At 40.0% G+C, this 27239-nt stretch overlaps 1 protein-coding gene across 2 annotated transcripts in view; it reads right to left on the minus strand.

The window, feature by feature from the left end:
* The window catches only part of SH3GL2 (SH3 domain containing GRB2 like 2, endophilin A1), a 180595-nt gene that overhangs the window by 36340 nt on the left and 117016 nt on the right, over window positions 1–27239 (minus strand). Inside the window, exons 1-2 of one of the 2 annotated variants that reach the window (XM_081104270.1) lie at window positions 26949–27027; window positions 1105–1173 (exon numbers count right to left, since the gene is read on the minus strand). In XM_081104270.1, the coding sequence (XP_080960396.1) occupies window positions 1105–1113 (9 nt within the window). In that variant the 5' untranslated portion in view covers window positions 1114–1173; window positions 26949–27027. Of the gene's footprint in view, window positions 1–1104; window positions 1174–26948; window positions 27028–27239 lie in introns of those variants that run through there. The other variant, XM_081104269.1, reaches the window with a different exon arrangement.

Consider the following 27239-nt stretch of genomic DNA (forward strand, 5'->3'; position numbering starts at 1 on the left):
GTCTATCCTGTTCACAGCCATACCTTCCACGCCTGGCTCACAGGAGGCACAAAAGAAGAATTTGTTAAATACATCAATGAACTCATCAGAAGAAAAACTGAAAAAACATGAGGCAGAGAATATCCAGACATTGTCTTTGTTGGACTCTTCCCACAAAGAGCAAAAATAGCAAAATTGAGGCAGCCTATTGGAACTCAAACGGACTAAGTAAAAATATGATTTCTAGGCATCACAGGCTTTTGACATCCTCTCTGTTCAAGGACAGGGTTTGTATTCCCAAGTCCTTTGCCCATATGCGATTTAAACACCTAAAATAATTCTTTGCACAGAGCGATACACACTCTTCACCATAAGCCTAAGTATCACTTGCTAAAAACAGTCTCAAAGTGAAAGAAAAGAAAAATAGAAACTATGGCAATATGTCACAAGGAAAGGGAAATGGGATATTCTGTTCACCTCCAGGTTCACTTATTGAGAACCGACTTTCAGGCAGAATGCTAAAGGATTTACACTATTTTTCACTCTTAATAGAAGTCCCTCAAAAAGTGATTCATATTCTCTTCTTATATTTATAGAAACATAGAGGCTCCAAGCAATAACCTGGCTTGTGCAACCAGCAGCGGAAGAGGAGGGAGAGTCAGGGTGGGATGGACCCCACCACGGCCTTCTCCCCACATCGCCCTGCTCCTATGGCTGGCACGGTCCTGTAGGGAATGTCTTCTGAAGCCAGAAAGTGACTGAATTTCTCCCCAAAACATTCAAGGTACCATTTCCCCACCTTCTCTTTCTTCCCACCTCCCTACATTTCAATGCCAGTTCCACGTGGTCCCTATCTGGAAAAGTGATGATAAAATCCACAAGGAAAAGCACATGATGGAATTGCACCTTCACTGACATTCTGTTCTTGGGATAGTACAAAGGGATGACAGGATACTTCACATTTTCTGTTTTAAAATAAGACACTGAAAAAAGAGAGAATTTTCAAGAATAACAAATGTATACCCAGGTACCAGTGGAGGACATTTTCCCCTTCCTTTCTCCTTTCTCCTCTTATGATGCTGGGCAGTTTTGTAACAAAGGGAGTTTTGTGTGGTGAAGACTTACCCTCTCCATCTCCTTGAAGTCATGATCTAGCTTGGTTCCTTCAGCTCCTCCAACCTTCTCACTCACTTTCTGTGGAAAATAACCAAAAAGAATTATTATAAATTTTCCTTAAAAAAATCTCTCTTACAAATTTTATGCACTTTCACAAATATCATCTAGTATAATCTCACAACCATTTTGTGACACAGGCAGGCAGTACCATTTTCACTGTGGCTCAGCAGGTTTAAATAATTTACCTGATAAGATTTGAAAAAAATAATTCAAATACTCGTGTATCTTCTGATTTCAACCCCACTGCTCTTTCTATTATATAAATCATTATATAACTATCTAGTCAGTAACATTTTCCTTTTGAAAGTTCTGAGGGACAACAGCACCATATAATAATCCTCTCCCTCTGATAATGGATCTAAAATGCAACCCTAGGTAGAAAATTACTACTTCTTCAACTTATTCCTCAAGGGCTATTGAACAGGAAATCACAAACATCTATCAAACTGGAGAGAAAAAAGATCAGCTGATCTTCAGGTAAAAAGACTTGTACAGTAATCTTATAATGCTCCCTGTAGCTGTCTATATTCTTATATATATAAGATAAACTATATGGAAAGATGATTAAGGGCATTTCTGTACCCCTCAATGAGTTCCCATTATCATACATTGTATATTCATCCATTTACCCAAGCAAATGGTCATTTTCTAAGTGTAGAATTCATGTTCATAAAAAAATTGGATGCCCTATCTATTGTGAAATAGATTCAAGTTAAGTCTAATAAAAATTTATTAGGGAGCCACAAGAAAATTGCTTTGGTTTCATCAAAGGCATGGATATCAAGTGCTAATGACACAAAATTTCCATTCCTCTAACTGTAAAGATATTTCAGCCCTTTTCAATAAGACATTACTATACAAGAGTTATCATGCACGGATATCAAAGTATGATTTCTCATTTCCTTTAATAGCCACTGGTTGAGGGTTTTTAGAAGGATCCCCACCATGACCAGACCTACAGCAACCTCAGTAACAATCTGTGAATTCCAGTGAGCTTGGTTCACTTCCTTCTAAAAGGGCTCCTGGATGCATAGTCCTGCCTCTTGGCTATAGAAGTTCTGATATTACCTTGTTGGGGCTTAGATGTATTCCTTAGCCTTTCTTTCTCTGTCTTTAATTGCTTTAGAAGAGATCACTCTTGGAGAAATCAAGAGTCTGAATTCTACCACTACTTTGGCCCTGTATAGCAGATACCATTCATTTCATCCCAGCAGCAGTAATAAAAAGAATATGATGTGAGGGAAGGCCATAGTATTGACTGGTTCCTCTACTTTTTGCTAAGTACACAGAATTGTTATGAAAATTAAATGGCATAATAAATATAAAGATATGTGTCAGAACCTACGAGATATGCAGTATATCCTAGTTCCCTTCTCTCACCAATCAAGTGTATATCTGCTTACAGTACCCTGGTCTCTCTTAGCCATTTATTTACTTCTTATTTCCTACATTGAGAAGAATCTAGCAATTTTCATACAATATGTGAATAAAGGTCAATGATGAAAAGTGAAAGGTTGAAACAATATTAACATCTTTAATTTGTATAGCTGATATACTTGTAATTTATCATCTGTGTAACACAAGAACTATGAAAAACAGGTATTATTGCTGTGTTTCAGATGATTAAACTGAGAATTGCATAAATTCCGTTGTCTATCAATAGTACTGACCTTTATCTAGGAAGAGGTGGATCCAGGACCTGAATGCAATTTTCCCACGCTAAACCCTGGGCTCTGCAGTCACACCACCACTTCGAAGAGCTGTCCATGGTACTGGCCTTCTCTGACCAAAATTCCATTAGATTCAGATGGCCAGAAGTAGATTCACTACCGTGTTAACCCTTGGTGCTTGACATCACTCTGTCACATATACTGTGTCCCAGGTGGTGCTGACTATTAAGTATTTCAATAGTATGCACATAGACCCAGACTTCATCTGGCATTATTACAACCAAATCTAAAGCCAACACCAACTGTGACCTGACCTAGCAATCAACTTATTTGCTTGCTATCTTAAAGATGTTTACCAAACTAGAATTGGGACTGGGGAGGCCATAGTATTCAGCTTAAAACCTCTGAGTGAGAGTCTGATTGCCAGTGACTTGACCTGCATACTTAGGTTTTAGTTACAGAAAGTCAGAAATCAAAGGGGCCTTAGAAACTATCACATTTTCCCTATCACCAAATACATTTTTACTATGATTTTTTTATACTGGTTCCCTTCCTTTCACTTTGCTCAGTGATGACTGTTTTAGCTCATACTGCCAGTCCTCTTACGTTTTATTCTTGAAGTATGTGGTTTTTTAGTTAAATTTGGACTGGGAAACTAATCTAATCAAACTCCTACACAATAAAGAAATATATGCTACCCAACCCCAAATTAACTGTCTCTCAGATCTACCTGACTGGCTCCAATGTCAGGGAACTCACCACATCCCAAGGACCCATTTTAATGATCCTCTATGGATCACTATAGACGTAGACCCCTTCTATGACTTATGAGATTTAATTTTAATTTGCTAAAATGTCACAAAAAACACATAGCTGAGAAATGTCTCTATTTGTAGTAACATTAAATAATCTGTTAACATTGGGTTAATCACATTTTGCCCATCTCTAAAAAATAAAATATGGCCCTCCACAAAACTACCAGGGCTTATATCACAATTTCAATCCCATATCACTCAACTGAGAGTGATTTTAATTTCCCCACTTTTTTCATTCATCAACAGGTTAGAAGCACAGTTGCTGGCTCACTGTATCAAACAGGATACCAAATTGGATTATTTTTTCCATTAATAATTTAGAACTAGTCCTGGCAATTCACACTGAAGCCAATTCTATTGGCTTTAACTATTTGGTTTAAGTATTGTGTGTGTGTGGGGGGGGGGGGGCGTGGGGGAGGAGAGGGAAGAATGAGACTATATTTTATTGATTTTTTACAGAGAGGAAGGGAGAGAGATAGAGAGTTAGAAACATCGATGAGAGAGAAACATCGATCAGCTGCCTCCCGCACATCTCCTATTGGGGATATGCCCGCAACCCAGGTACATGCCCTTGACCGGAATCGAACCTGGGACCTTTCAGTCCGCAGGGCGACGCTCTATCCACTGAGCCAAACCGGTTTCGGCAAGAATGAGACTATAAATATCTTTCTCTTCTTAACAAAAGCTGACATTTGACCTGCTCTGAGAGAAACAGTTCAGCAAACAGTGAAAAAGGTTAATAGATACTGGTACTAACTTGATTGGTTGGTTGATATAAAAAAATTCTTATCTAATTAGATTCTTGAGGAAATAAGAGTATTCAACATGACATCTACACAGGCTATTGCCTTTACAAGTCACAAAGGATCTAAATATATCAAGGCATTGAATTAAACAATGGGCTAAATAACAACTGTCACATTCCTTAAGAGTACGCCAAATGTTTTCTCCTCCTGCTCTTTAAAAAACACTATTAAAACTTCCATGTATAGGCATCACGGTAAAAAGTACAAGCTCCCTGAGACCATCTGGCCAAAATGAGTTTTGCTTTCCTTACCCAGTGCCATTTATTTAACAATAGTTTTCCCCTATTTTCCAGTGAGGTGATTCCTGAAACCAAAATTTCACAGTATTGAATATTTTCTGCTGCTGTTCAGAACACTTTGGCTAATGTGTTGAAAAATTTATCCCTGTTTAAATGAAAATCATCAAGTTATTTGAAGCTAAAAAGTACAAATGAACTGTAATATGCCCCTGTATCATCTAAAAAAATTCCTCTATTCAAATATCCACTTAGCACAACACTGAGAGCTTATGCTTCTAATCCCATCTTCTCTTCCACTCTCCATGTACTCTGTATTCCAACCAAACTCCAAATCCCATCTTCCTCTCTCTTACTCTGCATTGTATACCTCACAACAGGTACTCAGGAAGATCTACAGACTGAACCACAATGCACTTGTGTAAATATTATTGTTAAGATGACTGAGAGGAGGCATGAAGTGAGCTGATCGCCTCACTTTAGGATGGTCTTTGAAAAGGCACGACTTAAAAAGAAAATATAAATAATACAATCAACTCATGGTTTAAATGAAAAGTCTTAATTCTGAGTCCGCAGTAGTGTGGTCTCATGCTATTTTTCTCTATATACCAAATGAGAAAGATGTCAGAGGGAGCCAGCAGCAAGCAACAGCTTAAATAATTGACCACTGTTCTCAGCTCAAATGATACTGCACTGCTTCCCACAATGACTCAGCCTCCCCCGCAGTAGCCATCAGTCTAGGCAAAAGACACTGCATCCTCTAGGTACAGCTCTGATTCTTCTCCGAATTGCATTCCGTGTATTAAATACTGAAGGGCCAACTACTGTTTCTTCAACTGCCTCTCATAAAGGTCTCCTTGAAAATCACATCATCAGTAAAATTCAACAGACTTAACACCAAATTCAGACCCTAAAACCTGCAAAGTTATTTACCTCCTTTTCCAGCTTTGTTGGCGTCCAGTCAGGTTTCCTCACCATCCACCAAATGTGTTTATTCCCTCAGCCTTGGACCTGGATCTACTTCCTTTTTTTTTTTTTTCAAATCCTACCAATTATCTAAAATGCTGACCCAGATTTCATCTTTTCCATGACCTGAACACATTCTCTAGCAGCTGGAAGTGATCAGACTTCCTTTGCACTCGTAATGAGACACATCATCTCTTGGACTACCTGGAACTTGCCACCTGAGTAAAATTGCTGAGGACCTTTGTTCATTTGAATTATAATATGTTAATGGAGGCAATCATATCACAGGCTTCTCTGTTGGAAACTTCTGAGAGGACATTACCAAACATAGTGCTTGCAGGGCAGACACTCAATTCAGTTGGGAAAGAAAAATCTCAGTGAATTATTCTAAGACCAAAAATTACCCATAAATTAAAGGAAGACCCTTAACTACGAGTTAGCACAGGTTCTGTGTCTCCTGAGACTTTACTCTCCCCTCTAAAGTGTAATTATCTTTTTCTCCATCAGCAACAGGCAAAATTAAAAATTCAATAAGTATGATGTCTGATATTTTATTTAAAGTATAGCTAAAGTTAAAGAAAATTCTCTCTCAACTATAACTATTCCACATTCATTCACCAAATTACTTTTAGAACAATTACAATTGAGAGTAATGATACACATTCTTCACATTAATCATGGTTCTAAATATATATGTATTTTAGTTTATATATAAATGCACATATATGTGCATGTAAACACACACGTGGGCAAACATGTTTGTGTGTGCATATGTACCCACACACATATGAGAGAAAGTAAATATAATACTTCTCCAAAGTGCTTTTTAAAAATAATCAAAAATTATTTTATCAAGTACTGTATTATTTACTCATATTAAAATAGAATTACTTTAACATTCCATAAGTAAAGCATAGCTGGTCTGTTAAGAGCAGAAAGTAGAACTCATATACTATCCTGCCAATATGCTCCATGGAACAATCCCCAAAATTATATACATATATAATGAAACCTTACTGACAAGTCAATGAGAAAAACCAAGGTAAGTTTTATTTTTTTTTTAAAGTCGATTAAAAGTCAAGAGACCTGAAATTCTAGCCCTGACAATGACACCAATAGTTGTGTGAAAGGGAAAATGCATAACCTGTTAGTGCCTCAATTTCTTCACCCAAGAAATGAAAACCAACAGCATCTAACACCGGATTTTTGAGAATTAAATTAGAATATGCACTTAAGAGCACTTTTTAAACTATAAAAAAATCATTATTAAAATAAGGGATATATTATATCTTAAGTGGTCTTACATGAAAGGTATAATTTTAAGTTGGTTTCTTACCTTTAGCAAAAAAAAAAAATCTAAGTGTAATTTAACTGAATTAAAGAACATTATTTAATGCACAAGCTCTTTAAAAGTTATAATAACTACCCCTGTGGGACATCATACTCTTTTCTCAATATTTGTAGATAGACATCACCTATGATAATAAATAAAAGAAGTCCATACTCTGACTCTTCATGAAGGTGCTTTAATCATTACTCATCAGTAAGGTACTAAAATATAAAATTTATAATGAAAATACTTGATGACATATCAAATATTCAGAAGGAAACAGGAATCAAAATTACAGCAGTATTTTCTTGGTATTTGGCTAAATACAAGTATATCTTGTTTTTCCAGATGGTGGTATTCCCATGTGTGAAAGGCAGGGTGAATTCACTTCATGAGATATAAGTTTCACACTAGTTTTTCTCAGCTGTCATTAAATTGGAATGCTTAAATGTCATGATGTTTTGAAAGTGAATTTCAAAAGTATATATTATTTATTTTTCCCATCCAGAAACTTCAGATTTTCTTAGAAAAAATGCATTTTTCTCTATCTAAATTAAGCTAATTCTTATCTCTTACTATCAAGTAGAATTTGTACATCGAAGAAAAGGAGAAAGGTTCCTCTTCTACAATATAAAAACAAAAACTCAGTAGGATTAAGACTGCTTTTCTTTGAATACCTGGAGCTAAAAATCTTAAAATGGGGTTGGATGAGCTAAGTACTTGGCCCTTTTCCAAGCTTCCAGCCTGTGTTGCTTCCAGTCAACTATATAGAAAATGCAGAAATTTATTGACATGATGTTCTAATTGTTTCTGGTATGGTTCATTGGGATTAAAAGCAAAACTTGCTAAATTCCATGTCCCTAAAGTGAGAATTTCCCAAACACGATGCAGCTACTTACATCACCCCCTCAAAGGTGACATCATTGTGCCCTAGCTGCACTGGCTCAGTGGATACAGTGTTGGCCTTAACTCACGTGTCGACCGAGAATCTGACATGCTTAAACTAAAGAATTCCAGGTTCAATTCCGGTCAAGGGCATGTACTTGGTTGCAGGCTCAATCCCCAGCCCTGGTCTGGGTGCATGTGGAAGGCAACCAATTGATGTGTCTCACTCACATCAGTGTTTCTCTCTTTGTGTTTCTTCCTTTCACTCAAACTAAACTGATGCTGGACTGGACTATGCCCTAACATGGGACAGAGATTCTGGATACTAACTCTGATTCTAGCCTTACTGAAACCACAGCCACACTTCCCTATGGTGGGACTGATTGAGTCTTACATTAAGGACTTAATATAATGGGGTAAGTACCTAAATATAAATGTGCAGAATAAAAAAAATAGCATTTCTTTATTTGTTGACTCCCCAAATACTTCAGTTCCTCATCAGATAAGGGGTAATTTATGAGCAGAAGGGGGGGATATTTTAAGAAAGCTTCCCATCCCTGGAAATAGGAAGAATTTTATACATTTTCATATTCCACTGCAATAAGCCACTGAAAATGAACAAAATATAAAAAGACAGTGTCTCCTAAAAATAGACCCTATAACTTAGGGCTAGAACTATGTCATGCAGTATTTTTTAAATTCTATTTAAAGCTCAGTCATAAATTCCCTTGAGAAAAAAAAAAAAACACAGAACTGGCAAAAAGAAAAAAGTGGTACCAGTAATTTACTTGAGATTTCAGTCCTGGTTAATGAATGACCTAGAACCTAAGGCTTGATGACTCAGTTGATGAGGCAAAGAGGGAGTAGCCCTAGGCATTTATTTGTTAAGATAAACTGCTGGCAAGTCCTTTTCTGATTTGTGAATTGAAACCACAAACTTCCTTGGGCCTCTGCTTCTTAACCCATAAAATGGGGCAGGGGTGAGGTGTGCTGAGATAACTAGGAGAGTGCTAAAATCACTTGCAATTAAAATTTTGGTATCTATTTTGGTGATTGTTAATTTGATGTATCAATTTGGCTAGGCTAGAATATCCAGTTGTTTAATCAAACACTAATAGAGGTAGTATTGTGAAGATATTCTGCAACTGTAGTCAACATCACAATCAGTTGGCTGTAAGTAAAGGAGATTTACCTTTGATGATGGGGGTGGGCCTCATCCAATCAACTGAATTCAATTGAGAACAAAACTGAGATTACCTTGAGGAAGAAATTCTGCCTTCAGAACCTGCTGGTTCTGTTTCTCCCCAATGGTAACTGATACCATTTCTACCTGATGGAGTGCTATTTATAGTACATATAAGGCACTTAGTAAATTAGGAAAGGGGGGAAATAGCATGCAAAGCTCTTGAAAGAAAAATGCTGTGGTACTTTCCCCCATGTTAGGATTATATTTATGCAAATGTCATTCTAAAAAAAAAAGACAAATCATCTTCAGATTAAATTCACCAAGTAGAATAAATACAACAGAACTCAACTTGAATGCCTACTGTGTACCAGGACTTTGATATGCAAATAAGACATGGCACATGCTCTCTGGGAACTTAAGAGTCTGGTGGGATATTTAGATAAATAAATCATTTCAATATACAGCAAGTCCTCAAATAACGTTACTTTGTTCAATGTAATTTCATTGTAATGTTGATGAGATGCTGTAGGAACTTAACTCTTGTTTATATCAAATAACCTATGGCAGAATTGATTTCTTAAACATCATTTTGCTTAAAGTAAAAAACCAAAAAAAAACACCCAACTATTGACTACATTGAGGACTTAATATAATGGGGTAAGTACCTAAAAATATGTAAACAACCCATCTGATCCTAGGATGGACAGTTTCACCCAATTTGGATAAGAAGACAAGGCTGGGGAAAGAGTCTTGGGGCCTGGCTGATTCTCAAATCAGTACCTATAAGTAAGTCAGAAGGAATTTTTTCTCAGGTAAAAGCTACTACATTGAAAGAACCAAGCAGAAACACACCCTCCTCCCTCTTCAAGGACGAAGCAGAGACACACTATCCTCCCCCTCCTCTATCTTGTCTTGCAAGGCTGGGCCCTCAGCCCAAGCCCCCTCCTTTTCTGAGTGACCACAAGAATGCCGGTATTGACCTAACTCCCCCAACCACCACCTGAGTGGACCAATGAAGCTCCAGGAATGCAACTAAGGTCCTAATAAGGCTATAGTGGGGGACGGCTCTAACCTTCAGAATGTGCTGGTCACTTCCTGACCCTTATGCTGTAAAACCCTGACCTAAATGACCAATCCCTGTAACACACGTCACCCCCTAAGCCCACCCAAATAACTAGCCCTATATAACCTTTGTTCTCCTGGGACACACGCTCTCGCCTTACCGCTGCGTCGGACGCTGGGAGCCAATCCTAGGATTGATTAAAGACTCCTTGCTTTTGCATCGGAAGAGGCTCCCTGGTGATGGATTTTTGGGGACCCCGAACTCTGGGCACAACATACATGACATAAAACAAATGCGACAAAAACCAGTATATGCTGGAAATGACACCTACTTCAGTGCTGTTATAGATCAGAACATAAGGTAGGGGATGATGAGAACAGAGGATCCATGAGAAAGAGATCAAATGGTAATGAGCCTTCCATGCCATGCTAAAGACCTCCGTTTTTTGGGGGGGTTGTGTTTTATTTTAGTTTTAATTAATTTACATAACTGTGTAATTATTATTGACTAAGTCTTAAACACTTCCATCACCCTAAGAAGTTTCCTGAGCCCATTCTTAGTCAATGCTGACTCCTATCCATAGGCAACCACTGACCTGCCTTCCACCTCTATGGTTTTGCCTTCTCTAGATATGGCATATAAGTAGAATCATACAATAGGTAGTTTTAATATTTGGGTTCCTTCACTCAGCATAAAAACGAGTTTCATCCATGTTGTTACATGTATCATTAGTTCAGTTCCTTTTATAGCTGAGTAGTATTCCTTTGCATGTTATACCACATTTTATTTGTTCATTCACCATGGACATTGGATTGCTTCCAGTTTCGGGGGAATTTTGAATAAATATTTGTATACATATGTGTACATATGTTTTATTTATTTTTTTGCAAGTACAAAAATACACATTTATTACATAACTTATGGTAGTATAATTTGTCAAACTATATTATACAATTGAAAATATTTTAGATAAAGCATTGGTCTAATATAGGTTAACAGTATAATAAAATGACATATTCTTTACAGCAATACTAACAAACTATTCACATTAAGTATTACAGGAGTATTTAAGGGAAAACAGACATGGTTATTTAAGAACCTCAACATCTATTTTCTTCTATGCTTCAAATTGGGTGGGTAATTTTCTACTCATCAATATGGGGGGGGGGGAGATTAGAACTATTACTTTGTTAACTAGAGAAGAAATTTCTTCCAGAAAGGCACTGCAAGCTTGAGGGCTTCATTCACAACTTGCAGTTCAGACAGTAGAAGTGCCCCAAGGGTGAACTCTGAGAGGAAGGATGGACTCAGTAAATATTCAGAACATAAAATAAACAGGACTTTGTGACTGATTTGATATATAGGAGTGAAGCAGAGAATTCTATGACTCCTAGGTTTCAGGCTTTAACAGATGGATGAATACTATTGGACATAACTCAGGTACAGAGCCACTAGGTTTGAAGATCAAGTAAATATGTCACAGGTAACTGAATATATATACATATATGCATGTGTGGAAGGATATATATATATATATATATATATATATATATATATATATTTATCTGAACCTTTAGGGAGAGGTCACAGCAAGAGATAGATTTATGGAGTCAGCACTATGTATCTGATTTATAAAACTGGGAAAGCAGATGAGATTACACAGGGAGAAGATGTATCCAGAGAGCAGTTATGGGTCAAGGAGGGAACCTTATACATCACTAATAAATAAAATCTAGGCAGAGGTAAAAGGCCAACAAAAAAAAGACCAAGAAACACACACACACACACACACAGAAAGTAGAGGGAGAATTGAGAAAGAGAAGGATCACCCAGCCAGTGTGGCTCAGTGGCTGAGTGTCAACCCATGAACCAAGAGGTCACTGGTTCAATTCCCATTCAGGGCACATGCCTGGATGGCCAGCTCAGTCTCCAGTGCGGGCATGCAGGAGGCAGCGATGGATGATATTTCTCTCTCATGGATGTTTCTATCTCTCTACCTCCCTCCCTTATTCTCTCTAAAAAAATAAGTAAATAAATAAAACATATTAAGAGAGAGAGAGAGAGAGAGAGAGACAGAGACAGAGACGGATAGAAAAATCCAAGGAAGTAGTTTCTCAAACAAGTGTAAGCAAGCCCAGAGGAGGAACAAGGCGGTGGCAGTGGGTGGTAATTAGAACAATCATTCCAAGTGTCTGGCTGCTCTGGGACCAAGCAAACTGCTGTGTGTATTTGTGATGTCGGTTAGTATGATGGTCTCAAAGGCAAAGTACAAGTGAGCTAAAGAATACTAAGAATCCAGCAACAGAAACTTCATCCTCATATTTTTTTGTACATAGTATTTCTTCCAGTTCACTTTCTGCTGCAGAAAGACCATTTGTGACTGTATGAAATACTCATAAGAAGCAGAGTAAATGAGAGCTGCTGGGCGCCAGCCGCAGGCAGGCTGAGCACAATACGCTCCATTTCCAACACTAATGCTTGGACAGCCCCCTCCTTCCGTTCAAGGCAGGTACTTCAGCTTTCAGCTGAGCTTGTGTGTGTGTGTGTGTGTGTGTGTGTGTGTGTGTGTGTGTGTGTGTGTGTTAGGTGATGGCATTCAATGAAGAAGCCCAGATCCTCCACCACACGCGCGCGCACACACACACACACACACACACACGCAAAAAACATCGACCCACTGACAAAGGAATTAAGCACAAAGAATAAGCTCAGAAAGATGGATCCCTGTCTGAGATATCAAGTTTGATAATGCATATCTCAGAAATTTCATCACCCTAACCCAAAACTTTAAAAGAACCTTAGTGACAGCAAATATATATATATTCCATTTATAACCCTAGGCAGAATTTTCTGAATGCTAAGCAGCCCTTCACTGCAAAGAAGGCTGAGCACAGACAGGTGCACCGTTCTGCTTCCACCCTAAGCTGGGAGGTCTGCTGCCTGCTCTGTGGCCGATTCCCCCTGGAGCCTCACAGCTTGCAGGTTCACGCTGAAGTCCGAGAAGGAGAAAAGGTGAAGGCACCCCTCCCCCCCCCCCCCCAGCCCTGACCCATCCGACAAAGCCCTCCTTTGCTTTCTCACTCACAATCTGGTCCTCAGCCGTTAGGACCTCTCTGCCCGCAGGATGTTGGTAACAGGAAAGGCTGCGGCAGTAGCTAGAGCATATATTCCAGGAAGGTCACTGCAGCCCACACCAAGGAAGAGCTGACTTGCTTCCTTCCTTCCCAGGATGCTGTCAGGGTGTGCAAGGAAGCCACTGCCTGTACCATCCCATTTCCTACTGCCTCAATCAACTCTGTAGCAAGAGTTCTGTTTCCCACTCCTATGCAGATATACAGAGCATTTGACAAACAACAGGTACAGTTTGGCTTTTCTGCAGGTTTGCGTTGCTCAGAGTTGTGCACTAATTGGGGACAGGCTCTGAATATGATTCATCATTCCAAACTGGCGCTAATGGCTTCCTTTGCCTTCAAGTTCTGCCTCGTGCTTCTCCACCATGTGGGAGACTTGCTCTTGACTGACTTAACTGCTTGCAAAACTCTAATGGAACTCTGCCAAAATATAAGATATGGAAAGGACACAGGAAAGAATATTCTCCTTTTAGTTACGCAGGCTTGCTAATGTGCTGCTCATGAGTAGGACGTGGTGAATACAGGGACTCTAAGAGTCTGTCCTCTTGTTTGTTCAAGTTGGACAAGAGAGGAAGGAATGGAGGAGTGCTTACAGGAGAGAGACTTTTAAGAAGAAGGTGGGGGCTGCCAGCATTGCTCAGTGGTTGAGCATAGACCTATGAATCAGGAGGTCACAATTCAATTCCTGGTCAGGGCATATGCCCAGGTTGTGGGCTCCATCCCCAGTGTGGGGCATGAAGGAAGCAGCTGATCAATGATTCTTTCTTTCTTTTTTAAAAAAATATATTTTATTGATTTTTCACAGAGAGGAAGGGAGAGGAATAGAGAGTTAAAAACATGGATGAGAGAGAAACATCGATCAGCCGCCTCCTGCACACCCCCCACCAGGGATGTGCCGGCAACCAAGGCACATGCCCCTGACCGGAATTGAACCCGGGACCCTCAGTCCACAGGCCAATGCTCTATCCGCTGAGCCAAACCAGTGAGGACCAATGATTCTTTCTGATCATTGATGTTTCTATCTCTCTCTCTCTTCCTCTCTGAAATCAATAAAAACATATTTTAAAAAGAGAAAAGGGGGCCCAAGCTGGTTTGCCTCAGCGGATAGAGTGTCAGCCTGCGGACGGAAGGGTCCCGGGTTTGATTCTGGTCAAGGGCACATGCCCAGGTTTTGGGGCTTGATCCCTAGTAGGGGATGTGCAGGAGTCAGCCAATCAATGATTCTCTCTCATCATTGATGTTTCTCTCTCTCTCTCCCTCTCCCTTCCTCTCTGAAATCAATAAAGATATATTAAAAAAAAAAGAAGAGGGGGATATCTTATGACAGCAGGAAAGTGGAGCCAATTATGTACCAAGAAGGGAGCCCAGTGACAACTGTTTTGAAATCACTTGCCCTCAAGCTCTGGGGTATAGAGAAGAGAAGAATGAATTAATAATTTTAACAACTTTGTTGAGATATAATTATCATGCCACAAAGTTCACTCATTTAAAGTATACAATTCAATAATTTTAATGCATTTACAGAGTTGTATGATCATAACCATAACGTAAGTTTTAAACAGTTTCCTCAGACCACAAAGGCACTGTGCACATTACCAGTCCCCTCCGCCAACTCCATTCAATGCTCCACCCCCCGACAACCACTAGTCTCTTTTCTCTATCTCTGGATTTATCTATTTTGGACCTTACCTATAAGATAAGTCTTATAATCATGTGCTCTTTTGTTTCTGGCTCCTTTCACATACCATAATATTTTCAAGGTTCATCTATGTTGCAGCACTTACTGGTACTTCATTTCTTTTTTCAGATGAGTGACATTTCAATGTATGGGTAGAGTATATCTTGTTTATCCATTCATAAGTTTATGGACCTTTTGTGCTATTTTCTAGGTTGGGTAACCTGAGGCACATAATTTTACCTCTTAAGTTTCCTGACTTAAGAGGTTGATAATTAAAAGCTACCTCACAGGGAAGTTGTGAAGATTACATTATTATGTTAGATAACTGAGTAGGCACTTTGTCAACTGTAAAGTACTTCACCAACACAACGCTAGTCATGACTCCACAAGCACTACCACGCGACCCTGTTACTTGAGAGTAACACAGTGACATGGAAATCCATGGACATGGTGACTATAAGGTTGAGGCTTCCAAATTGCTTCTAACCAGGACTTACTTGTAGTAGAAGGAAGAAACACACATGTTCTAAAGTCCAGGCTGATTAAGGATTTGAGGTCCATTAACATATGAGACATCATTCCAGATGAGGCTCTTTAAGAGCAAAATAATGTACCTGTGGGCACTGTAACTCCTTAAAGATAAATTCAAAATTTACATTTCAGAAAGCAATGCTAGGCGTTTTTCAGAAGTGACCTCTTAAGTTTTCTTATCAAATCTTAACTCATGTTGTTAGAATTCTATGGTGTATTAGTTCACTGGGTTAGCAAACAGTAAGCAAGAAAATGTGTGAAGAAAGGTAAAACAGACCTGGCTAATGTGGTTCAGTGGTGACAGTGTCTGCCTGCGTATGGAAGGGTCTCGGATATGATTTCTGGTCAGAGTTGCAGGTTCATTCCTGGGCCCGGGTGGGTGCATGTGTGAGTCAACTAATTGATGTGTTTCTCTCGCTCTCTTTATCTTTCTCTCTCCCCTCTTTCTTCATCCCTTCCCCTCTCTAAAAAAAAACACACACAAAAAAAAAAACAAAAAAAAAACAAAAAAATCAATGGAGAAAATATCTTCAGGTAAGGATTAAGAAAAAAAAGAGAGAGAAAACATTCATGAGCCTATGCAGAGTAGATTTCTTTTTCTTTCTTTCTTTTTTCTGAAAAATGAGGGCTTCCAACTCAGATTTTGGGTGGAGATTGTAAGAAAGAGGAAATCTGGTCACCCATCAGAAGAGAATTGCTACAAGAGTAAATTTGTATTCTTGATGAGAACACACTATCCCATGGGTACCTGTGTATGCTGGGGAGTGGGGAAAGGAGCAGTGATGGGAACCACTGAGGAAGTGGGGCAAGATGAACACAGGTGATGGTCAGACAGCCGGTGGTACCAGAGACAGGATGGAAACCCAGGACCCCTAATTCTCATACTCAATATATCTCCCTTTTCCCAAGGAAAGGGTCTACTTGGGCTGGCTGTGACCAATAGATATCAATCAGCAGCACTAGGGGGTACTTCAATGTACACAAATTCTTTAGAATTTTAAACTTACTTTGTATAACTGTTTACATTGCTAAGGATTGTTGCTAAACATGTTTTTGGTAAATACCAAGAGCTGATTAAAATCCATTAGGCTTTACTGGCTTCAATAATAAATCCATTACTTCCTTCCTTTGCCTCTATGTCTACTATTCAGTATGTCGACTGAATCCTAGTTTCTCTCAGTCAATTGTACCATCTTCTGTGAAGATAGCCAATCCCTTCTGTGCTCCCCCAGCTCCTGGGCCTAACTCTATTCAGCACTTGTTAGATTGTATTTTGTGCTACCATCATCCATTTGAATGTCTCTCCAACTTCCTAAATTCCCTGCAAGGCAGTGGTTTTGATCTTGTTCTTCTCTCTCTCCCGGTGCCTCGCTCAATGCGTAAGCGGATGAGAAGGCTGAGGAGCTGCACAACAACCTCTGCACCAATTTGGTTTGTTCATCTTTTACCTTTAACTTCTCTTTTCTATTCAATTCTGCTTGATTTCATTACCCTGAACCATCACAGCATTTGCTCTTTCTTCTTTCTCAGGAAATACTCCTCTGCCCGTGGCAAAGCTTGAAGACAAAAGGCAGATATAGAAAGGAGGGAAATTAACCGCATCTCTGGGCACTTTCTGCAATGGTACCTTTGTTTTGTTTTGTTTTGTTTTGTTTTGTTCTGTTTTAATCTTCACCAGAGGATATGTTTTTATTTTTTTTTAGAGAGAAAGGAAGAGAGAGAGAGAGAGAGAGAGAGAGAGAGAGAGAGAGAGGGAGACAGACAGACAAACAGACAGACACTGGTGTGGGAGAGAAACATCGATCAGTTGCCTCCAGTATGCACCCAGACTGGGGATCAAACCCACAATCTAGGTATGTCCCCTAACCAGGAATCGAACCCATAACTTTTTGGTGTTATATGGGACAACACTCCAAAGTACTGAGCTACCAGCCAGGGGTGCAGCAGTATCTTAAACAGGTTTTTAAAATTAAGGTCATGACTGTTGATAAGAATGTGATTTTAAAGAAGCTGGAAAGAATAGGGTGAAAGTAAGAGTTGGCCTATTCAACACCCATTTAAAACACCAGTGATGAGACAAAGGTGGTACATTTTGCATATGCATGTTTTCTATCACCATCACCACCACCATGTTAGAGCCTAGCCACCTTCTGATCTCTGTCACTCATTCATTTGGAAAATACTTATTGAATGCCTTCTATGTGGCAGGCACTGCAGACACCCCGAGAAGGACAGGCAAAGCCCTTGAATATATGGGGTAAGCATGGCTCCCCCAAGAGGCCAGGTGAATCAAGACTAGAAAAGAGGAGAAAGCACCCAAGATGAAGCTGAAGACGCCAGCAGGAGCCAGACCCTGCAGGCCCTTTTGGTTTAAATGAAGGCCGTCTAACTAAGAGCCTTGAAGGTGACACATGCAAGGATTTACAATTTTGAAATATCATGCTCGATATTCTTGGTGCAGAGCCACTCAGCCAAATGAGAGCTTGGCGTCACCAAGGGATGGTGTCTCAGGAAGAGTTTCATGCCTGCGGTAAGGGCTACACGTTTCGCTTTCCTTTGCGGGACCAAGGAACCAGGATCGTCACAAACCTGGCACGCGCCAGAGAACATACGGCTCCTCTGGAAGAAGCCCCGCACGGACCAAGGCCCAAATCTGCGAATAGAAGCATCCTGCTCTCCAAGTAGGCTTAGAGAACACAATGTATTGTCTTTATTGCTGCTGTCCTTTTGCTTTGGTTTTGACCCCCTTCCCTACACAGCACACCAAAACTCACAGTGGGACTTAATTTTCTGGAACCTAAAAGAAATTTTCCCAATGAAATTATTTTATGGTTTCCTGCAAACTGTGTTTCTTTTGAGTGAACTACCATCTACTCTTACATAACATTTCCTACCTTAAGAGTATGCTGAACCTGTTATTTATTTTTTCAAATTTCTCTTTATTGCTGAAAGATATAGATGTGACCTGTTTTCCCCATGGATACCTTCTAGCCGGCCCCTCCCCCCCAGGCCTTCACCACATTCTTGTCTGTGCCCATGGGTTATGCATTTATGCATATAAGTTCTTTGGTTAATCTCCCCCGCCCCCGCATCCCCCTCCTTCTCCATTCCTGCCTTCCCTCTAAGAAACTTTCATTTATTTATTTATTTTAAAAAATACATTTATTTTTAATTTTTTAAAATTTTTATTTTTTATTTAAATAATTCTTTTTTAAAAAAATATATTTTATTGATTTTATAGAGAGAGGAAGGGAGAGGGATAGAGAGTTAGAAACATCGATGAGAGAGAAACATTGATCAGCTGCCTCCTGCACACCTCCTACTGGGATGTGCCCGCAACCGAGGTACATGCCCTCGACCGGAATCGAACCTGGGACCCTTCAGTCCGCAGGCCGATGCTCTATCCACTGAGCCAAACTGGTTAGGGCAAGAACCTGTCATTTAAAGCTCGGGAGAATATCTTTAGTAAAGCAGATGATTTTAGGTACCACACTACTGTTGGAAGAGAAAGTTATACTGTGAAGTACAAAAAAAAAAAAAAATGGAGGGAAAGTCTCTTGCAATTTAATGACTGTGGTGCATCTTCTCCTGGACCGGCTGGATACAGGCACCTTTCTTTATGCTTATGATGAATTAATTTACTCACACTGAGATGATGAACATGCCAAGGAAGAAACTGGATTTAAGCACCATAAGAAACAGGTTTCAGGAGAAAAATGGAAAAGTCAAAGAGCAAGACGAGCGTCCCATAGAAATCTGGCACATTACTTCACACTCCGAGAGGCGGGCACCCACCTAAGCACCACTCAGCTTGTAAAAAGCTAGCATTCTGCACTACTTGGTATGGCAACTTTTAAATAAATAAAATGTAAAAATATAATTCAGGTTCCTTTTATGCTCCTTGCCCTCCCCCACTCCCCACTCTTCCTGCCAATGGCAGTTTTGTTCTTTGACGTCCATGTGCCTGTCTTAGTTGGAGTTCCCCAAAGCAGAACGCAGGGGCAAAGTTTCAGTGCAATAGCTGAGAGGATTTTCCCAAAAGAAGAGGCAAATCCTAATGCCAGAGCTCTACCAGGAGACTGACTGTGTTTGGGATAGAGTAGGGCAGTGGTTCTCAACCTTCCTAATGCTGTGACCCTTTAATACAGTCCCTCATGTTGTGGCAACCCCAAACCATAAAATTATTTTCGTTGCTACTTCATAACTGTAATTTTGCTACTGTTATGAATCGTCATGTAAATATCTGATATGCAGGATGTATTTTCATTGTTACAAATTGAACATAATTAAAGCATAGTGATTAATCACAAAACAATATGTAATTATATATGTGTTTTCCGATGGTCTTAGGCGACCCCTGTGAAAGGGTCGTTCAACCCCCAAAGGGGTGGCGACCCACAGGTTGGGAACCGCTGGAGTAGGGAGGAGTTCATGCCTAAGGGCATTGCCCAAAACAATGGAGATTTTGGTGGCAGCAAGCAATTAGCTATGTGGGGGCTGGTAGCTTCATGACAGTAGCAAAAAGAGAAATGATGGACCAGCCATACATTTAACAGAGAGACATCCAAGAAGAGTCCTCCTGGGAGCACACTCAGCCCCAAGGGTCCAGAAGGTTGAGAACACACCCTCGGCTGCACCCACTCAGGAATAAGCAGACACAGGCGGACATGAAAATATTCCCCAAGTCAGACCTGATCCATCAGCAGAACAAGGAAGCCTTACTGACTCCAAGGGCTTAAGCACACCTTTGATCAAAGACTTGCTAAACAATAAGCTGCTTTAACTGAGGAGGAAGTCAGGAAGTCAGGCTTACAAATAAAATCAGGTTCATGCCTCGTGGTCCGGAAGGCCGTGTGCATAGCCAGTGCCACACCCTCTCTGGAGAGATAGGAGAAAGGAGCACCCAGCTATATGGGAGGGGGAGGGGAGGGAGGCACAAACGCCCTGAGCGTGAGAGCACACACATCCACCTGGTAAAGGTGGCTGAAGCACAAACTTCGATCAATAAATGGTGTATGCAGACCCAGGGGAAACCCTAGGAAGCCAGTTTACAACATGCAAACAAGGAAAAAAAACAAACTGCAGCAAGGAAGTCATAAAGTACATAATGTAGATAAAACAGACTTCACAGGATTAGTCCGGCCAAGTCACCAAAGAGGTAAACACGTGACCAAACACACAACAACTTCAAGGAACTTCCTCCAAAAAGAGGACAGGGGGGTCAGCATTCAGAGGTGCTGCAATATTTTACCCAAAATGTGCATTTTTCAAAAAAATTCATGAGGCAGGCAGAAAACAAAAGAAAAGCCAGAAACCAAAAAAGTATAACCCCTCTCCCACCCACCCCCACGCCCAAAAAAACAGGCAACAGAAACTCACAGGTGCCCAGAAGTTAGATTTCAAAGACAAAGACTTGAGCGCAGCCATTATAAATATGCTCAAAGAACCGAAGGAAGCTATGCTTACAGAGTAAAGGAAGGTGTGATGACAATGTCCCATCAAATAGAGAATTATCAATAAAAAGACAAATTACAACCACATGGAAATTCTGGGGTTAGAAACCACAGTAACTACAATGAAGACTTCACTGGAGTGGCTCAGCAGTAGATCTGAACTGGTGAAAGGAAGAATCAGCAACCTTGACAATGGATGAACAGAGACTATGCAATGCAAAGAACAGAAAGAAAACAATAACAGAGCCCCAGAAAGGTAGGATAGCATTATGTCCAACACACACATCATGAAAGTACCAGAAGGAGAGGAGAAAGGGACAGAAATATATTCAAAGAAATAATGGCTGAAAACGTCCCAAATTTGATGAAGAGCACTCACTAATCTGTACTTTTAAGAAGCTTGATAAACTCCAAGTAGGATAAATTCACACTGAGAATCATCAAAAGGTTGCAAGCCAAAGAGAAATTGTTGAGATCGGTAATAGAAAAATACCTTGTTCCATTGTGGTACAGCTAACTTCTCATCAAAAACAACAGAGGCCAGACTGTAGAAAGAAAAATGAGGAAAAGACAAGTAAATTTCGACTGGGGAGGAGAAAATCCAGAAAGAGTGTTTGAGAAAAAGTCTTTATAGGCAATAAGAATCCTAAGGCAAACAGAGGAAGAATGGAGAAGAATTGCCTCAGCAAAGTCATGCTGAGAGAAAATATGAAGGAAAATATACGTTTCCGTTGTTAAAAAATTCCACCTAAAACCTGCCTTTTCAGTAAAGTTAAACAGAGACAATCTCTCATGCATGTGGCGTGGAAGTTCAAGAGACGTTAACAGATACATTTCTCAATCAGACCTGCCAGGAAGCCACCCTGCATTTAAGGTGATGTATGAAAAATGTTTCGAATCATTGGCTAGTTCTCAGAAAGGAGTTACTACATCATTATTCAGAGCTTGTAAGTATGTAGCATGTGGGTGGCATGGAAGGCAAAGTAATGTGAGATTACTTCCATAAGGCAACCAGAGAATTTACCCATTCATATTTTTAATTGAAGATGTGAGATTTCAAAGCCTGTAAAAATAGTGAGCACATTTGGGTGAAATGATAGAAGGCTTCCTGAACCCTGATGATTAGTGCTACAAAAGAGAAAAGTATATGAGGTGAGAATTTGAAGGTACATTATGAAAACTTCAGCATAGAAATAATCCAAATGAAATCCACAGAGACCATTTATTTATATAATAAGCTTTCTCTGGCTCTCAGAAAAGGTTGGCATTTTTTTCCCTGTGTATTTTAAATATGCTTTTACTGTACACTACTGTTGATCTTGTATAACAGAAGCAAATTTACTAACCAGGTACCAGTGATTTAGATAAAAGACATCTGAGAGAGAAAGGGGGATGGGGCACCAGGGAAGCTGAGATGATGAGCTAACTCAGAGAACCTGCTAATTATATTCAGCGCCCTAGATGCGCATCTCTCACCTACATCTACCACTTCCTACTGGGAGACTATAGTCAGATATGGACACAAATTACTACAGAAGAAAATGGCTAATTTACAAAGAAAGTAAGTGGTGATGGTAGCGGCCCTATCAGACAGTGAAGGGTAGTGACCCAGAGGTGTGTAATCCTAATGAGCCATTCGGTAATAGAAGGAATTTTTGCAAACCAACATTTTACTGCCCACTGAAAAGCAAAATAGCTAAATTACAAATATAAAACAAGACAAAAAGAATATTTCCAAAAGGAAGTGAATGGTGATGATGGCATAGAGAAATAATGGATATTAAATATATTCAACAAGCTCGTGTTCAGCGTAGAGAGGGTCACAGCCACAGGCCTGTGAGGCCTATCAGTTGCTACAATATGGAGGGGCAACTGTCATTTGTTCAAAAGTGGAGACGAAGAAAGCTCACTAAATAACAGATTTCCATAATCACCTTTGCCTTCTCTTGGCAGGCACAGGTCAGGTCAGAGGTTAACTTAAAGAAAGGACACCTGAAAAGCCACCTCCCTGGGTTCCAAGTCTCCCACTGCCAGCTATGCCATGTTGGGCAGGTGCTGCACTTCGCGGCGCCCTCAGATTCCTCATCCGAAAGTAGCCCACAGACTGCACTTCCAAGGGCACATGGAAGCCGAGGAAGTGTGAGCCTTAGCTATGATGAGGCACATTCTACATGCGCCTCAGGCTACATTCTATTTGGCCAGGGGTAGGAGTGTGACTAAGGACCCCACACAGACCATCAGTTCATAAGAACTTTGTTTTGTTTTTCCCTTTTGAAAGGGTCAGAACTTCTGGTTCATCTTAAGCAGAGCATTTAAAAATAACCACTAAGGAAGTATTTATGTTTTCCAGTACTTTTTCTGCTTGCTGCCTCTCCTGCTTTTCTCCCTGGATGGGTTCCGGGCAGCAGCAATTAGTGCATCAGAGATGCACCGATGCCGAAAGGCCTGCTAACTTCTGGAGTGCTGTTCACCACCCCTACTCAAGAGACCCTCAGTTTCACATTGCACACTTTTAAAGTAGATGAAAATTTGCTTTGTCTATTCCCAGGATAAGTTTGAATAATGGTTTCGACATTTGGAATATCCTTTATGTTGCTGTGCTCCAGGGTACATGCTTTCCATTAAGTGGTTATAAGGATTAACAAATAAAGATGAAGCTACTGTGTGTGAAGCTGCTTCGAACGGTACCTGGCCCTCCGTGAGTGCGTTAAGTGCTGTCTAAAATTGCAGTGATATTATTTGATTATAACATATTTTACATTAGTACTGTAATCGTCATATTATTCTATTAGCAATGCAGACAGGCAGAGGGAAGAGCGTCTGGCTCTAATTCAGTTCATTATCTCCCTGGCAAGAAATTATCTGGGATCACAGGCAGGAGGCAGGAGCATTGCCACTGACACCACTACGGGGTTCTCTGCACAGCTGCCCCTATTTTCCTGCCCTACTTTTCCAATTAATAGTCAAAGCCACAATGACACACCGAGACACAGTGTATAAGTAAACACATGTGTGACCACACATGAAAATATACCTTTTTTTCTGTACTTCAGCTAGAATGATACTCGGAAATTTAAGAGAAACTTTCCTAAGGAACTAAGAAACAATCAACAGACTAGTTAAGTGAAATATGATACTTTCACTTAGTGGAGTGCACAGCAACCATTAAAAGTGATGGAAAAGACATTCATGAGAATATGAGTCAGACTTAAAAGAAAATGAGTCAGACTTAAAACAGCATGATCCTTTCTCTTAAAAAGAAACATGTAGAAAAGGACTAGAGGAGATTACGTCCTCAAAATATCAAAACTATTTTTGGTGAGAGAATTATAGATTGTTTAAGTTTTTCTTCTTTTGTTTGTTGATGCTTTTCATAAAGAATGTATATTACTTTTGTAACCCTAAAAGGAACCCTGAAATAGTGACCTTCCAGGGAAACCACGGGAGGTGGCCGTTTTAATGCTAATTTTCTAAGTCTGATAAAGGGTGGGGTGAGTCTGGATCTAGGAGCAAAAGCCAAAACCTGAAGTCCTGGAGTCAGTGGAACCAGACCACCCATCTCAGGCCACTGGGCGGAGGTGCCAAACCCAAGCAAGTTAGCGCGCAAGAGAGGAGTTGGAGAACTCATGGAGCCTGAGAGACAGACCTCTACAGATCTCGGTTCGTTCCAACAAAGCTTCCCACCTCTCATTTGCCACAGTTGGACCCTGCTCAACAACACACAGCCACTCAGTCTCATCAAAATGTTTCTTCTAGAAGACAATGGAGCGATTATCGTAGCAAACATTAATTGTGTATAGTGATCACATTTGGGCGGCTCACCTATGAAGGGGTCATGGTACAAATGGACACCATGGCTCATAAATTAAGAATGACCAGTTTAAAAAAAATATATTTCTTTATTGATTTCAGAGAGGAAGGGAGAAGGAGAGAGAGATAAAAACATCAATGATGAGAAAGACTCATTGATTGGCTGCCTCCTGCACACCCACTACTGCGGAACGAGCCCGCAACCCAGGCGTGTGCCCTCGGCCGGAATCGAACCTGGGGCCCTTCAGTCTGCAGGCTGACTGATGCTCTATCCACTGAGCCAAGCCGGCTAGGGCAAGAATGACCAGTTTAGATAGCCATACATTGTAAATCCCCAAGACTATTGGGCTTTCATAAAGTTAAATTTAGAAAATTGAGTATTAAGTCCTTTGTTTTTACTTCTCACATTTCCTTTTCTGTCATTTCATATAAAGTGTCAAAAGAATGCTAGAAAGTCAACTGCTTGTTTCTTTTGTCCTCTCTCCGGTACAAAAAGGCAGAAGATTGTGTAGTTAATTCATTATCAGGTTAATCTCCTTGCTGCATCACGTCTTGGTAACAAGCTAATTTCTTTGTAAGAATAGATGCTGCTAAAATTATAATTTTAGATCCAAGCAGAATAAATTAAAACACTTTTCCTTCTATTGATAAGCTACATATCTTCTTGTCAATGATAATTTGGTTTCTTTTGGACAACTACAACTTTACAAATAGGATACTCAACAAATTAAAATACATGGAAGTTTTTATAAATAACTAAGAGAAATAAAAAAAAATTCTGCCTATAAAAATATTTAAGGTTCACAGTTTATTATATACAGGCAGAACAAAAAATATAGAAAAGATTCTCCTCACAGTGCTATACTTTAAATATTGGTAAGTACAGGGCACTAAAACTTTCAAATGCACTCAGAAACACGTGTGTGTGACTCCAAAAGCTTAACTTCATATTTTAGGTAAGATCTTGTTCTTCTTTCGTATTAATAATTTGCCCTCAATTTGGTAGATCATGAAAACAGCGATTGGAAATAGGCCTGGAAACAGTTCTCACAGTCTAGAAATAGTTAACTCACATGTACAATGCTTGAAGTTCTAGTTGAGAATCTTAGTTAGCCTGGCCACTTTGGAAAGTAAACAATATTCAGCACATTTAATGATAAGGCAGGGGGGAGTCACACTTGTTCTGAGACTGGGCAGGTACTAGATTTTCCATTCATTTTCCCAACACTCCTGAAGAACAGGTAGATTGTAAGATCCAGATACACAACCCCGACTAAACCAGGACATACGGGTATCTTAAGGCTAGACTGAAGAGTCTTGTCTAACTCACCTTTTTGATTCCTCATGATACAAATTCCTGATTTTTTTAAAAATATATATTTTATTGATTTTTTACAGAGAGGAAGGGAGAGAGATAGAGAGTTAGAAACAACGATGAGAGAGAAACATCGATCAGCCGCCTCCTGCACACCTCCCACTGGGGATGTGCCTGCAACCAAAGTATATGCCCTTGACTGGAATCGAACCTGGGACCTTTCAGTGCACAGGCCGATGCTCTATCCACTGAGCCAAACTGGTTATGGCCCTGATTTTTTTTTTAAATAAAGCAGACTCAGTAGTTGATGGAGGCAAGAACAAATACAGGGTCAGAGGAAGGGCAAGATTTTCTATCCTCAGCATCACAGTATCACTCCCAAAAATCTTTCTTTTTTTTTTTAATGTATCTTTATTGTTGAAAGTTATACAGATGTACTCCTTTTCCCCCTATTGACCCCTTCTGGCCTGCCCTCTGCCTCCACCCCAGGTCTTCACCACACTATTGTCTGTGTCGGTGGCTTATGCATAGAAATACTTTGGTTAATCTCCCCACCAATGTTTCTCAAAGTAGGATGGACCCACCTGTGCTAGGATTATCCAGAAATGAATCTGAAGTACACAGCAGCTCTCCTGCCCCCAGTACCCACGGAATGGCTAAATCACAATCTTTGGGGGTAGCCCCTGAAAAATCTGCATTTGTAACACACTCCTCTAGTCTAAGAAATGCTGCCATATTGTACGCTCTCCCAAATGATGACTACAGCAGCATGCCATGTCTCTATATAGTTCTCTCTCTTAATGTCATGTATTATAATCTCGGCAAGGTAACGAGATGCTTGAAAAATTACGATGAGAAGCCCTAACACCTGTGTGTGTTGGGGATACAGCGTGACCTAGGGCTACGGAATCACGATACCTGGGTTCTGCACCGCTTTCTTCTGAAAGGTGTTTCCTGGTTCCCCGTACGGTAAATGCCGAAGTACTGTCATTGCGATCTGGAGTTTTAAAGTGTTACACAAAAAGGCATCAGTAGGGCTGGACAGTACACCTCGCTTACAAGGTGTTCACATAAAAGCTCAAGGTGTCTTTATAAGAGCCGAGTCCAAATAATCTGCAGGAGCAAAAGTTACTTATTGGTATGCTTCCAGCCTCCTGCAAGCACCATCACTTATCAAAACTCATTCGCTGTGTGGAACCCAAAGGTGTC

This window comes from Myotis nattereri (genome assembly GCF_964212035.1).
Source record: "Myotis nattereri genome assembly, chromosome: 12".
Lineage (NCBI taxonomy): Eukaryota > Metazoa > Chordata > Mammalia > Chiroptera > Vespertilionidae > Myotis > Myotis nattereri.